At 38.0% G+C, this 12,812-nt stretch overlaps 1 protein-coding gene across 1 annotated transcript in view; it reads right to left on the minus strand.

Moving 5' to 3' along the window:
- LOC129267757 (uncharacterized) overlaps positions 1-12,812 on the minus strand; it is an 18,419-nt gene continuing 5,607 nt past the window's right edge. The window contains exons 5-16 of the mRNA XM_064104703.1: positions 12,169-12,366; positions 11,643-11,763; positions 10,035-10,300; positions 9,528-9,672; positions 7,853-8,832; positions 7,088-7,228; positions 5,814-6,023; positions 5,085-5,149; positions 4,534-4,666; positions 3,823-4,017; positions 2,349-2,439; positions 1-2,088 (exon numbers count right to left, since the gene is read on the minus strand). Of these exons, the coding sequence (XP_063960773.1) occupies positions 1,946-2,088; positions 2,349-2,439; positions 3,823-4,017; positions 4,534-4,666; positions 5,085-5,149; positions 5,814-6,023; positions 7,088-7,228; positions 7,853-8,832; positions 9,528-9,672; positions 10,035-10,300; positions 11,643-11,763; positions 12,169-12,366 (2,688 nt within the window). The 3' untranslated portion in view covers positions 1-1,945. The remainder of the gene's footprint in view (positions 2,089-2,348; positions 2,440-3,822; positions 4,018-4,533; positions 4,667-5,084; positions 5,150-5,813; positions 6,024-7,087; positions 7,229-7,852; positions 8,833-9,527; positions 9,673-10,034; positions 10,301-11,642; positions 11,764-12,168; positions 12,367-12,812) is intronic.

Genomic DNA, 12,812 nt, shown 5'->3' on the forward strand with positions numbered 1-12,812 from the left:
GAAAATCTCAAGGTTTGAGCTAATGCTATTGTTGGTATTCTCCAGAGAGCTCTAGATAGAGACACCTGATATTGGACAAAAGATATGATACTGTGACGAGAAAATGGGAGGCATAAGTGTGAGGATCGCAAGCAGGACCATTGTGATACTTTGTCTTTGCCTTCAGTCTTCTTTAATGCCCTTTGGGAAACACGTTTTGCAGGGAGACTTGGTTAATTTTGTTGATAGCCTGCATGGATTTATCAGATAAGTGACAGGAATGCTTTCTCGACGCAAAGAAGGCAGATTAGAGGTACTTGCAGGTGACGGTATGGCATATCTGGAAACTCTTCATTCTTATATAAACTACATGGGGTATTTTATGACTCTGTACAAAGATGAGACTTTGAAAGTAACCAGAAAAGAGCTATCATTTATATTTTTATGGAACATTCAAGAACAGCTTGCAATTCTTTTGACTCTGCGGAGAGTGATGCAAATTATTAGGACAATTGTAGTGACAGGCACTAAAGTCTATCATGCGAACACATCTCTCCCTTGACTCCAAGTAATGTTATGTAAACAATGCACATTCCCTTCTATTATAGCCTTTAGCTCTTCTGCATCATTTGGGCAGGTGAGTACATTATATTAGAGGTCTATTGTATCATGCCTTGCTCACTAGAGCTTGATAGAGATGTAATAGTATTAAAGGCTGTGTATAAAAAGATAGTTCACAGAGCGAATGAGTGTATATGTATGGATCTCTGAAGCTTGACAGCCAAATGCCGGTCGCTGAATATAGCATACCCCGTCAGATCGAGCAAGATAGCTGCCTGAGACAATCATAGACACAACAACTGAGCACTCTGCAACGGAGCCATCAGAGTCAACCAATATTATAAGCGACCATTGGATTTTCCTGGAGATCTACATGAAGGTCAGACTTCATGTAGTTAATTAGGTTTAGGGTTTCAATTCTACGTATTAATATAATAGTAATAATAATTATATACATTCATAAAGTGCTTGATACAATGTTCCTAAGCAACGCATACTATTACCCGGGCTTTAGCACGGCTACCCTGATCGGATGCTCGAGCGCTTAAAGAATTACTTCCTACCTGGGTGGAGAGTGGCAAATGGAGATGAATGCCTTGCAAACAGAAGTGAGTGCTGACCCACAAAACCTTTAATTCAGAGGAATTTCTTTTGGGGGGGATACATCAATAGATGTCCCCCCCCCCCCTGAACAAAGGATAGAATATTCTTTCTTCTGATTCTGGTTAATATTGGCCCACCTGATTATAAAAAGCAGATGGTCCCCTATAATTAATCTGTGAAGGCAGGTACATGTATCACTCTATACCCATAAATATAACACCATATGAACTTTCATACTGAGAAGAGAGAGTCCCACCCGATAGCTAAATAACAGAACCAGAAGTGACGCTAGGATCCCAGTAGTACCAGGAAACTAAATTTTGAGTTTGTTCGGTACAGTGTTTTTCAGAACTTTGAGTGCCCCCCACCTCGGTCATGGAGAGAGTGTAAACCATGAGAAATATTGTAGTTTTAATCTTCAACCAAAACTCAAACATTTCTAACTTTGTGTCTACACAGGGCCAAACTACAAGGTACATGTAATAATCAAAGTTTAGATCTTTCAATCGATCTTAAGTTTAGCGACATCGTGTGAACATAACTAATGATTAATGAAGGACATTTTTAACTAAGGAGTGTTTCTACACAAGGCTAAACTACAAGCTTATCATCAAAGTTTAGATCTTCGAATTAATCTTAAATTTAGCGACATCATGTGAACCAAACTGATGATAAATGAAGGACATGTTTTAACTTTGGAGTGTTTCTACACAGGGCTAAACTACAAGTTTAGATCTTTAAATCAATCTTAAGTGTATTAGCGACATCGTGTGAACATAACTAATGAAATGAAGGATGGTAGTTATACCATCCCGGAAGACATATCTTCACATTGACCTTTGACCTCCTGATCAAGCAAGGCAAGCTCGGCTTCCACAATATGCAGCAGGTCATCACATAACACGCTTTCAGTGAAACTTGTCATGGCCTTGTCGAAGTCTGGACCTACAAGCGAATGAAAATAGAAACAAAGATATTTAAAAATGAAATGAGCTTGAAAATTTCAACACAACTAGAAAAACATACAAAAATACATGTGTCATTTCATCAAATTCGTAATGGGCATTATAATTTCGAGCAGCGATCTAAACAGATTTTTCATTGAAAACCAAATTGATGTCAGGGTAGACTTCACTTTGAAAATGACAAAGGTGACAACAATAAAGTTGAAGCAAAATGCTATTCACATGAATAATAGAACTTACTGAATAGGCTGAGCATTGGAATGAATTGTAAGACATCATGTCTGCCTTCTGCATGCAGTTCCTTCATTCTCTCATACACCCTCTGAAAATTCTGTAAGAAAAGTGATACAGACAATAATTAATATTTCTCGATTAGTTTCCTATTTTCAGCCTTGGCATGTTGCTTTCCAGTTCTAAATTTTCAATTTTCCCTACTGTCTTTTGTTTGTTTAATTTTAGTAGATCTTTTTCCGGGGCTGATATACAGTGTACATGTAGATCTAGCAAATTTTCTGAATATCCAATCAACTTTTCTCTCCTTAACTTCATGTACATAAATATCCATAACTGCACAGCATGTTATAGATATCTATGCTTTGCTATTGGTCAATTAGGCACTGCTTGAAAAGCATGCTAATGTTTTTGTATGCTGTCTAACTCACTTATTTTAAAGCAATTTTCACAAAATTCGTGAAAATGAAACCCTTATATATCAAATGATGTTAACAGAATCCGCTCTGAAAAATAATTTCCAACTTGTCAAAATTCCATTTTCTATCGTTTAGCAGGAATTCTACTATTAAGGGGGCGTTGTGGTCTAGTGGTTAAGATTCTCGTCTTTCAATCTGAAGGACGTGGGTTCGATTCCAAGCCATGGCATGTTTTCCTTCAGCAATAAATTTATCCACATTGTGCTGCACTCAACCCAGTTGAGGTAAATGGGTACCAGCAGGAAGTAATCCCTCAAAAAGCTGTGCACACCGGAATCGGTAGACGAGCTTGGCCGGGGTAATATAGGAGCGCCTTGAGCACCTAGCAAGGTGGATACGTGCGCTATACAAATCCTATTTTATTATTATTACAGGCACTATGCATCTTTTCATAACGGCATTCCAACATTCCCATTGATTTGCATGATGGAATGTGAGAATTGATATTCAAAAGCCACTTGTGGGATTTACACAGGAAAGACACTGTGCCAGCTCTGGCTTTTAGCAAATTGCCTTACAAATAATGGACCCTTGGGGTACTTGTATTTAAAGCGTTTAACAATAAATCTCCACCCTACATATCATAGCTCTTATCTCAGCATAGACCAACACGCAGTCTCAGATCAGCAGATCAAGCATCGCTGACTGAATCTCTCAGCCACACAACCTGGGGTGACAGAGCCTTCTATATCTGTGGACCAAAGCTGTTGAATAGCCTTCCCCAATTTATCAGGAGAGCAGAGACCCAATCAACCATTGAGTCTTACCTGAAGACCTTTGTGTTCCCCACTCCAACATTATCGCAAGAATAACTAAATTGTAGCATTACTACGACAGTACTTGAACTGAATGATGATCCTAAGCACTGTTTGAAGACATTGAAATTTGTGAGATATTTCCTATTTTTGAGCAAGTGCCATGAGCGCCCAGCTGAGGCGGATACCGGCGCTTTACAGGAACCGATCATCATCATCACATAAATTCAATTTTAAAAGTAAACAAACCTTTTCAATCTGAGGATTGTGATGAAACCCAGTACAGATGATAAGAACTTGAGGTGGTTTGAACTCGGTTGACCGATGACCCCTAACTAGGGTCAAACAATCAAAGGTCTGTGATACAGCATAGATGATGCAGGCGGAGAACCTTGTGAGGAGACCTGGGACCCATATGTGGAGGGATCCACCTGTTAGTAATTCCTGCATAAGACAATGGTAGAATAAGAAAAGCTGGTAGATGCAAAGGTAAAAGCTCAGTCAGAGAATCTAGAAAGGAGATGTGGAACATCGAACCCCCCCCCCCCCAAAAAAAAAAAAGGATAAATAAGTAAATAAGTAAATGAATGAATGAATGAATGGATGAATGAATAAATAAATAAATAGATTGATAAAAAAACAAATATAATAAATTAATTAAATAGTAAATAAGTAAATAAATAAATATTGGACCAACAAACATTTTAATATTGGCATTTATACTTTATGCCAAGTTTTCATAAAACCAAGGACACCAACTTTTCACAAAAGGGAACATAAAATTAATTCTACAATTGGTTGAAACATGTTTTAGGAGAAGTAAGAAGATTAATTAAAGTTGGCAAAAGAGGGCAATGATGCCCAAATTTCAAGCACAAATAAGATGATACATACACCATAATTAATTTTTCTACCCACTACAAAATGGCTGACATCACCAGTGATACAAAATTATCTTACCTTCATGGCGAGAAGACAAGCAGAGAGAAACGGCTTCTTTATTTCGGTTTCAGCAGATGTAGGTTCCATCACATTGGCAATGCATGATGGGAGAAGCTTGAAGAAAAAGGACTTGAATCTCCTTTCAGCCTCCCTAATATAAAAAGGAAAATATAAAGAGGATGAACATTTATATTTTAAGTAATGCATGATGGGAATATGTCAAGAAAGAGGTCTTGCTTCTACTGTCTGCGAAGCATTTTCATCAAAATTTTTGTCTGACAAGTAGTCTGATCTGCCAACTTTCCTCAATTTTGATTGGCTGAGAAGCACAATTCCTATGGTAACTGTCTGATAAAACATCTGATAAGTCCGATCATGGAACGCTCCTCTGATATAAAATGAGAATATGACAAGGAGCGTAATCCCATGTAATGTACTTTTAAGCAAAGCATGATGGGAAAAGGTCTTGCAATCTTTCTACTCCTTTCAGCTTGTCTCATATAAATTGAGAATGCAAAGTGTGGGAATACAAAAACAATGTATGCATGAAATAGATGTAGATTTCTCACCTTTCAAGCAAGTGCTGGAGATCTTCTAGTTTCCATTGTTTAGGTTCATGGTCACTGTGGCTACCCTGAGAACATATCAGCAGTTTTATAGTAAGATTAATAAATATACGTACAAGATAAACATTGACTAATTCACCGGGACCACAGGAATCTACCAAAGATATTTGATTTACAAAAGGAGTATAAGATAAGAGTTGCAAACAGACAGAATGAAAAAATGGCTATGCCAACACAACTGGATTATATATCAAATTCAGGCAAGATAATTGAGAAATCCTGCTCGGTATTCTTACTTCAACAACCATAGATCAACATACTGGGTTGATTAACGGATTGAAATTTAATGTCAAGTGAATGTTTTGACATACATATATCTAGATAGGAAAATTTCTAAATGATTGTTACTCACAGTCTTGGGGACACTGAATTTCCTACAATGTATGCATAATTCTTTATTTTACAGATCTGTTGAAAAATCACCTCTGGTCACCAGTAAGAAAAAAATTATAGTGACTCAGCCCTAACATGTTTTGCATATTGCGGTCAGAAAAAAACGCAACAACTTGAGTGGAAATTTGACATATGGAAGGTTGACTCATTCATGGTACTGTACCTGCATCTGTACTTTTACATGTATATTTCAATTGTTTGGCAACACTGGGTTTACTTCAATGGCTAAAAAAAAAGGTGCTTTAGAAATTCTAAATAAATTCTAAATAAAGTATTTACAATGACAGCGTTGTGGGTGGCAGCAAGCCTGCAAAGTAACTCCATCTCCTCTCCTTCCATTCCTGAGCAGAACCAGGCCTCTTGATCTGAACTTGATGTAGCTCTCTTGGAGATGAACCTCTCAATGACCTCTAAGACCTGAGGTGAAAGGTCACACTGATGATGACCTTTGACCTCAGGTGTAGTAGTAGTAGCAGAATGTTGAAAAATCTGTGAATGAGAGCAGGATAATAGGCTGGGTTCAAGTCTTGATGGTTTCAGTTTCCAATATTTGCTCAAAAAAATTCATAAAATACAAGCATACATGTATGTATACAAAGAGGCAAATTCATGTACACCCCCCCAAAAAAATACACACACACCACAATAAAGTATACATTGGATTAACATGTAACAAGTAAATGAATGAATGAATGAATGAATGAATGAATAAATAAATGAATGAATGAATGGATGAATGAATAAATAAAAAAATAGATTGATAAATAAACAAATAAATTAATTAATTATTAAATAAGTAAATAAATATTCCAATATTTGCTCATAAACAATCATAAAATACAAGCATACATGTATGTATACAAAGAGGCAAATTCATGTACACCAAAAAAAAAAAAAAACACACACACACACACCACAATAAAGTACACATTGGATTAACATGTAAGGGATAGCAAGAAAAGAACAAGCCGTGTAATTCTCGCTACCCCAAATAGCGATTTCGCCGAGATCCGGGAAAATCCCTGTAACGCGCATTGCATTATGGGATAGCTTTTCGGTATTACAACTTCCTGTTCGGAAGTCCAATGCACTGTTTTGCCATTCAGATCAACAGTGCCGTCATGCACAACACAACGTCGCTTTCGCTCGGAAAGTTTGTGATCACAACCCTCTCTTTCACGATACAGTTTAACGGCCTTCTCTGCTAAAGTCACTAATTCTGCCCGACGCTTTCCATTGCACGGTATTCCTCTGTCAGTTAAGATTTTTTAAAGTTCCGAAACGGATTTTTATCCATTTTGTGGTTGAAGATTTTTGTTCCTATTTGGGGTAGCGAGAATTAGCTAACCCCATAACACGATATATAGGTTTGGTGTAACAAAAAAACCATAAAGCTACAATGTAGATGGGGGAGGGGTATGCCTGTATTAACAATTATGCTTGATGAATAAATGTTTTAAATTAATTCCCTAGACTTTGACCTAAACACATGTAATAAAATGTGATTGATGAAAAACCATTGAAAAGAAGATTTGAAAAAAATATCAACCAACCTTAGCTTTGGTCCTGACACTACTCCAATTATTCAGCAATTGCATCTGACAGAATGGTGACATGAACACTGCCCTCAATGGGTGACCCGTAACTATTTTCCACAACCCTTGACTATCTAGATCATATTTTCCTGATGCAATCTGCAGGAAACGTTACATACAAGTTTCATTGAACTATTACGGAAATAGTAAGAAAATTATATTGAAGTGGCAGTGTTGGAGTAAAACATTTTGGGGTCAAATATACAAGATAAGATTTGTTCCACATACTGGTCAAGTGTCTCCTTTAGGAACCATTTTTGCAGTTTCTCTTGAATATGCTGGCAATAACATATAGGGTATAAATAGTAAAAGAATTTATAAATGGAAAAAAAATTCTAGCGCAGTATTAGATTCCATTCCTTAATGTTTAACAGGAGGTAATCATTATGCTCTCATAATTGGCGACATAATAAGAGCAATTAACAAAATAGCAAATTGGCAAATAAAAAAAATAAAAAAATCAGTTTTGCTCATTTTGACAAGTGCATATATATATCCATATCTGTAAAACTGTAACAAGGCAAAACAATCTATATTATTATAATTATACCTCTCCTGGAAAAGGACTTAAGGCTAAATTTGCAGATAACATGTCTTAAAGATATCCAAGAACCTGTATGCGCTTTGCAAAATCGTTCATTATCAAACTGCAAGTGAACCTTTCTGGAATTTATTTGAGATGGAGAGTGGATGCACTTTGAGATAGAGATAATGGATACTCACCCATGGAATTTGTACTGTAAATAATTCAGATGCAGTGCCATTATGAGACTCAGTCATAGTTGACCTTTGACCTCCAAGTGCTCCATTCTGCTGAATCGCTTTCTTGCCTCCATCCTCACAATCTCCATCCCATTGGTTAAGTTCTGGTGAGTCGGCATGATAGCAGTCATCACCTTGACTTGACGAAATACTACAGTTTTTATCATTGGTACCGTCATACTGTCCGATCCAGATAACACATCCATTGGGTTCTGATAATTTTAGCGAGTTGTCATGGTAACAGTCTCCAGCTGCAGGGTGTCTTGTAGAGATGGGGGGGTTTAGGTCTACACTTTGTTCACTCTTCAAGAGTCTATCTTGTTCTGTTTGAAAGACATTGAGTTGACTGACTGAAGCACTATGGGATTGTTCGAGGTGAGAGAGTTCGACAGAAGAACTATTGCCCGATGTTCCCTCAGTTCCTACCTCCATTGCTGCAACATGACCAACAATCCCTCCCAAATTAACCCTTGCTTGCGTAGATGGAGTTTGGACCGATTCCGTCAGCCCTTGTTCATTTTCACACATGTCCATATGATCTACTGCACTTCTGCTGACACCAGAATGGCTTCCATCAGTCCCTGTCACATTTATGCTCGTTTGCACAGATAGAGCCTGGACCGATTCTGTCACCCCTTGTTCATTTTCACACATGTCTATATGATGTATTGCACTTGTGCTGATTCCAGAATAGCTGCCGTCACCGTGGCACCAATCGGCAGAGCTCTGTTGGTCATCAACGGCTTCCATTTCTTGACCAGTGGTCTGTATGGGAAGTCCTGATCCTAATTCTCTCTCTGATTCAAAATGGCCATCTCTGGCACCTCGTGGTATTGCTTCTGTCTGGCTTGTCTGATGGGTGCCACATCGTTCAACTTCTCTTGAATCTTGATGGTCAGAAACGGAGATCGAACTGCGCTTTCTCTTTGGACGTGATCCCCCTAAAAGAAAACAAATGATAGCAATACAACCTTTCCTTTTTTTATTCATTAGGATGAAGAAAAAACAACATCTAAAATAACTTATATTTTGATAACATTAGTGTAAACATAGATTGGGATGTGAGCCATTTCTGAAATTTAAAGTAAAACTAGATTGATTCTAGACAGCACACAGTCAATACTTTATATGCATCTGTAAGGCCAGATTAGAAATACATTCCACACCTAACTTCTAAAATTCTATAACCTCTGTCTCTGATTTGGTGATTTTTGTCTCTGTTTCGGTCTTGCATGGGTCTAGTCAAAGGACATCACACGGAGCACCAGCCGAAAAATTAACTTCTTTCCGCGGCTACTTTCTTAGCTCATCAGCCTTACTTTGCTACAATGTAAAATTTCACACTGGACCCTATGCGAATATCAGGGTTTCTTTTTTTAGTTTTCCAGGAATCTTTGGGGTGTTTTAGGGGCCAATTAGCCACATGTATTTTTTTTTCCCCGAGTAGCACCTGGCACAGCACAACCCTCTGCAGGACAGCATCTATGCATTTAGGGAGAGAACTTCTTCAAGGTTCAAGGTCTCAGTAATTGTCACATCTCAAGACTGTCTCAGGGATTATCATCCTGGTCTCCGTCATATATCAGACCAACAATGCATATGATAATAAGAGAGAACCTATTCTGTCTATCTTCACCTAGATCAGACTTAGATCCTTGTTCGTGGAGACTCCTGAGGATTGCAAGCAGCTGCTCCTTCCATGAACGATGACCTAGCTCTTCTCTTTCTTCCAAGCTACCATGGAGGCGATGACGCATGTTCCTGGAAAACATTGAACAAGTCTGACCAGAGAAAAAGAGAAAGAGAGTGAACAAGCAGATACTCAGAAACTACACTTGATATTGAATATCATTTACCACAAGAACGGATCACCAGTCGGTATTAAAGTCACTCTTAACTTACCAACAGCTTTATGAAATGGCCCCCAGGTGTCCTTGCAAACTTTGTCATTATACATGTAGTACCTACCATGGAAAAGTGCTATGTCGCCAATAAAAATCAAGGATCCATGGCAGTTGTGATGGCCAAATTGTCATAATAGCATGCCTTCAAACCCAAAAATAAAAATTAAAGCAGCATTGAATAAGCATGTGAGAGAAAGGCATTATGAAGCAACGATGATTTCAAAATTTGATGATCTTACCTTCGTTCCATAATTTGGCATGAGCTTCTGCGGTTTCCTAGCAACCCGTAGACGACATCTATTGATGAAAACCTCGACACATTGCTTCCTCACCCTGTCGATGTGTTGCCGTGGCGACGGATCCTTGTTGGTATACAGCTTCAGATTCTCTTCAATGGCCACCATTTGATGGTTGGTGAACTTCTCACTGCATTTCTCGAGCTGAGTAACGAAGGAGCTGGGAAGAAGGGCAGGACTGAACAGTGGAGTCTTTCCAACATTAGGGCCTGCAAGCAAATGAGACATACATGTAGAGGGCAAGGTTTTACCTGTTTATCCAAGGAACCCTCCTTTGCTAAAGGGGTATTCAAGGCTTACTATATAAGCCCTGATAATCAGAGGGCGCTACTCCCCTTGACCCCACGTTCATTGTTAGCAGTGATCGGAAATGGGGTGGAACAGGGTCCCGTCTTACAAAGAGTTGTGATTGATCCGATCATTCACAATATGGATGACCAGCGACGTCAACATCTATTATGCATGTTTGATCAAAATATTTTCTAACTATGATGTATTTTTATGCATTCATTGTTTTCTTGAAAATTCACTGTGCTTCTCTTTGTTTACAAAGGATATTGTGCAAATTTCCTGTAGAAAAAATTATGACACTGATAGATTTCCATAGAGTTACGATTGATTTAATCAATTGTAACTCTCTGTAAGACGGGGCCCTCATGTGACTGAGGCTATACAGTTTAGGCTTGGGTTGGCCCTCATGGTTATTGGCCAGATGATCAGATAATTAATCATTGTAACCGATTGTCCTTTGGGTTCCATGAGATTTGTGTGACAATTGTTTGTCCAAAAAATCCAAACATTAAACCAAACATCAAACCTAACATTAATCTTAATCTTAATCCTCACCCCATTCTGAAACGCCTATACGATCACAATCCTTACCTTCACACTAAATCTTCAGAGGATTTAGCGAAGGAGCGTTTGTCGCCTGAGCAAACGTCCCATTACCGTTATTTCAAAATGTGGAACAAACCATTGCACAAAGGAAAGTTAAATCACACATTTTTTCAGGTGGAGGTACATGGTGCCTTTTAAAATCTTAAGAATTGCTCTTTCATATTCAGGTTTGAATAAAAGGTTCAATTCAATCATTTCTGAATATCTTATAAATACTTTACGGGAATTGCCCTTTTTCAATACACTGTATATATGACACACCACTCCAAAACCCAAAAAAAGTTGCGAGGAAAGGTTCTTTGTAAACAGCCAAAATAGTGATTTAGTATTCAGTATAAACTCGAAAGAATCTGAAAGAATAATTCATCTTCTGTCAAAATTTGAAGTCGAAGAATACATGTATGGTTGGAAGATTCACAGAGATTGCGCCGTGTGCACATCTCATGCTCGTGTGAACTCCCTAACTTTGAAACTGGTTTTTCTCCTTATTCTTCAAAGCTCTTACTGAGTTTCTTGTGAGGGTTATTGTTGATCAAGTTTGATAAGTCAAATCATCTTAAAGTTTAGGATATATGATTTTTTTTCAAACTGAATACATTTCAAATGATTTATTGTTGGTTCAGGGGCGGCAGGTCATATATTCTATTTTCTTACCGAAATGTTGTAGCAGTGTTTGGAGCTGTGGCTGCAAGTTGTCTCTGCCGATATATGATCTACACAGGACGTACACCTCAGAGTTTCCAGCTTTACTACATACTGGCTTTACGACGGTAACCTGATAAAGAAAGGAATACAGAGAAAATAAAATCCTTCAGAGAATATAAAATCAAAATGCTTTAGAAATCAAAGGGTGAAGAATTTTGAAGTCTTGATGGAACTATATTATTACTGAACTAAAATAATGCAATAACTGCATGTGTATCTTACACTTTTAATTCAAACCCACACAATTATCGTTGGACAACTGTTGTTATTTTCTATCAAATAGTTTGATAATAGTCAATTAAAAAAAATTTATTTGTATTGTACTTCATTACTACATAATCACTATCTGACAAGTGTTTTACATTCTACCACATAGCTTGATTATACTTAAATTGAAATTTATTCACTGTAGAAATATCCTGAGAATGGAAAAATCAATACAATCAGAACCCCCCCCCCAAAAAAAATATGGTACCTGCTTGAAAGCACAGTTAAGCAGGTACATAAGACAAGCTGTATTGGCGTTATACATGGTGAACATCTTGATGAGTAAGGTCCCTTGTGGAGCTAAGATGTGTAGTGCTGTAAGGACTTGGCAGTAGATGAGAGGGAATACTCGTTGTTCTTGATGCTCCGGATCGTCTTGGCAGTTCACGCTTCCATCCGCTGTCACCTGCCGAGGAGGTATTAGATTACAACTGATTTAGAACTGCTGCCCTTTACCAGTACGGGCAGATTTCACAATGGGAACAGAAAGTTTATAGATTGCCACCTTGGAACGAGAGATTAAAACAAGTTTGGAACTGATCATTTAATTACATGAAACAGGCATTTTGGAGACAACATACAAACATGTATTCTGTCTGTCTAATTGGTTAACCCAATGGACGATTCCAAGCAAGAGTAGGCATTTTCACAAATCTATAAATTGGCCATGTGGAGCCAAGATTTTTAGAGCAGTAAGGACTTGTCAGGATATGAGAGGGAATACTCCTCGTTCTTGATGCTCCGGATCATCCTAGCAGTTCACACTGCCATCCGCTGTCACCTACCAAAGAGAGATTAAAACAGGGGAGTGTTTCACAAAAGACCAAAAGTGTAAAGACCAATGGACACCTT

The sequence above is a fragment of the Lytechinus pictus genome, chromosome 9 (genome assembly GCF_037042905.1).
Source record: "Lytechinus pictus isolate F3 Inbred chromosome 9, Lp3.0, whole genome shotgun sequence".
Classification (NCBI taxonomy): Eukaryota; Metazoa; Echinodermata; class Echinoidea; order Temnopleuroida; family Toxopneustidae; genus Lytechinus; species Lytechinus pictus.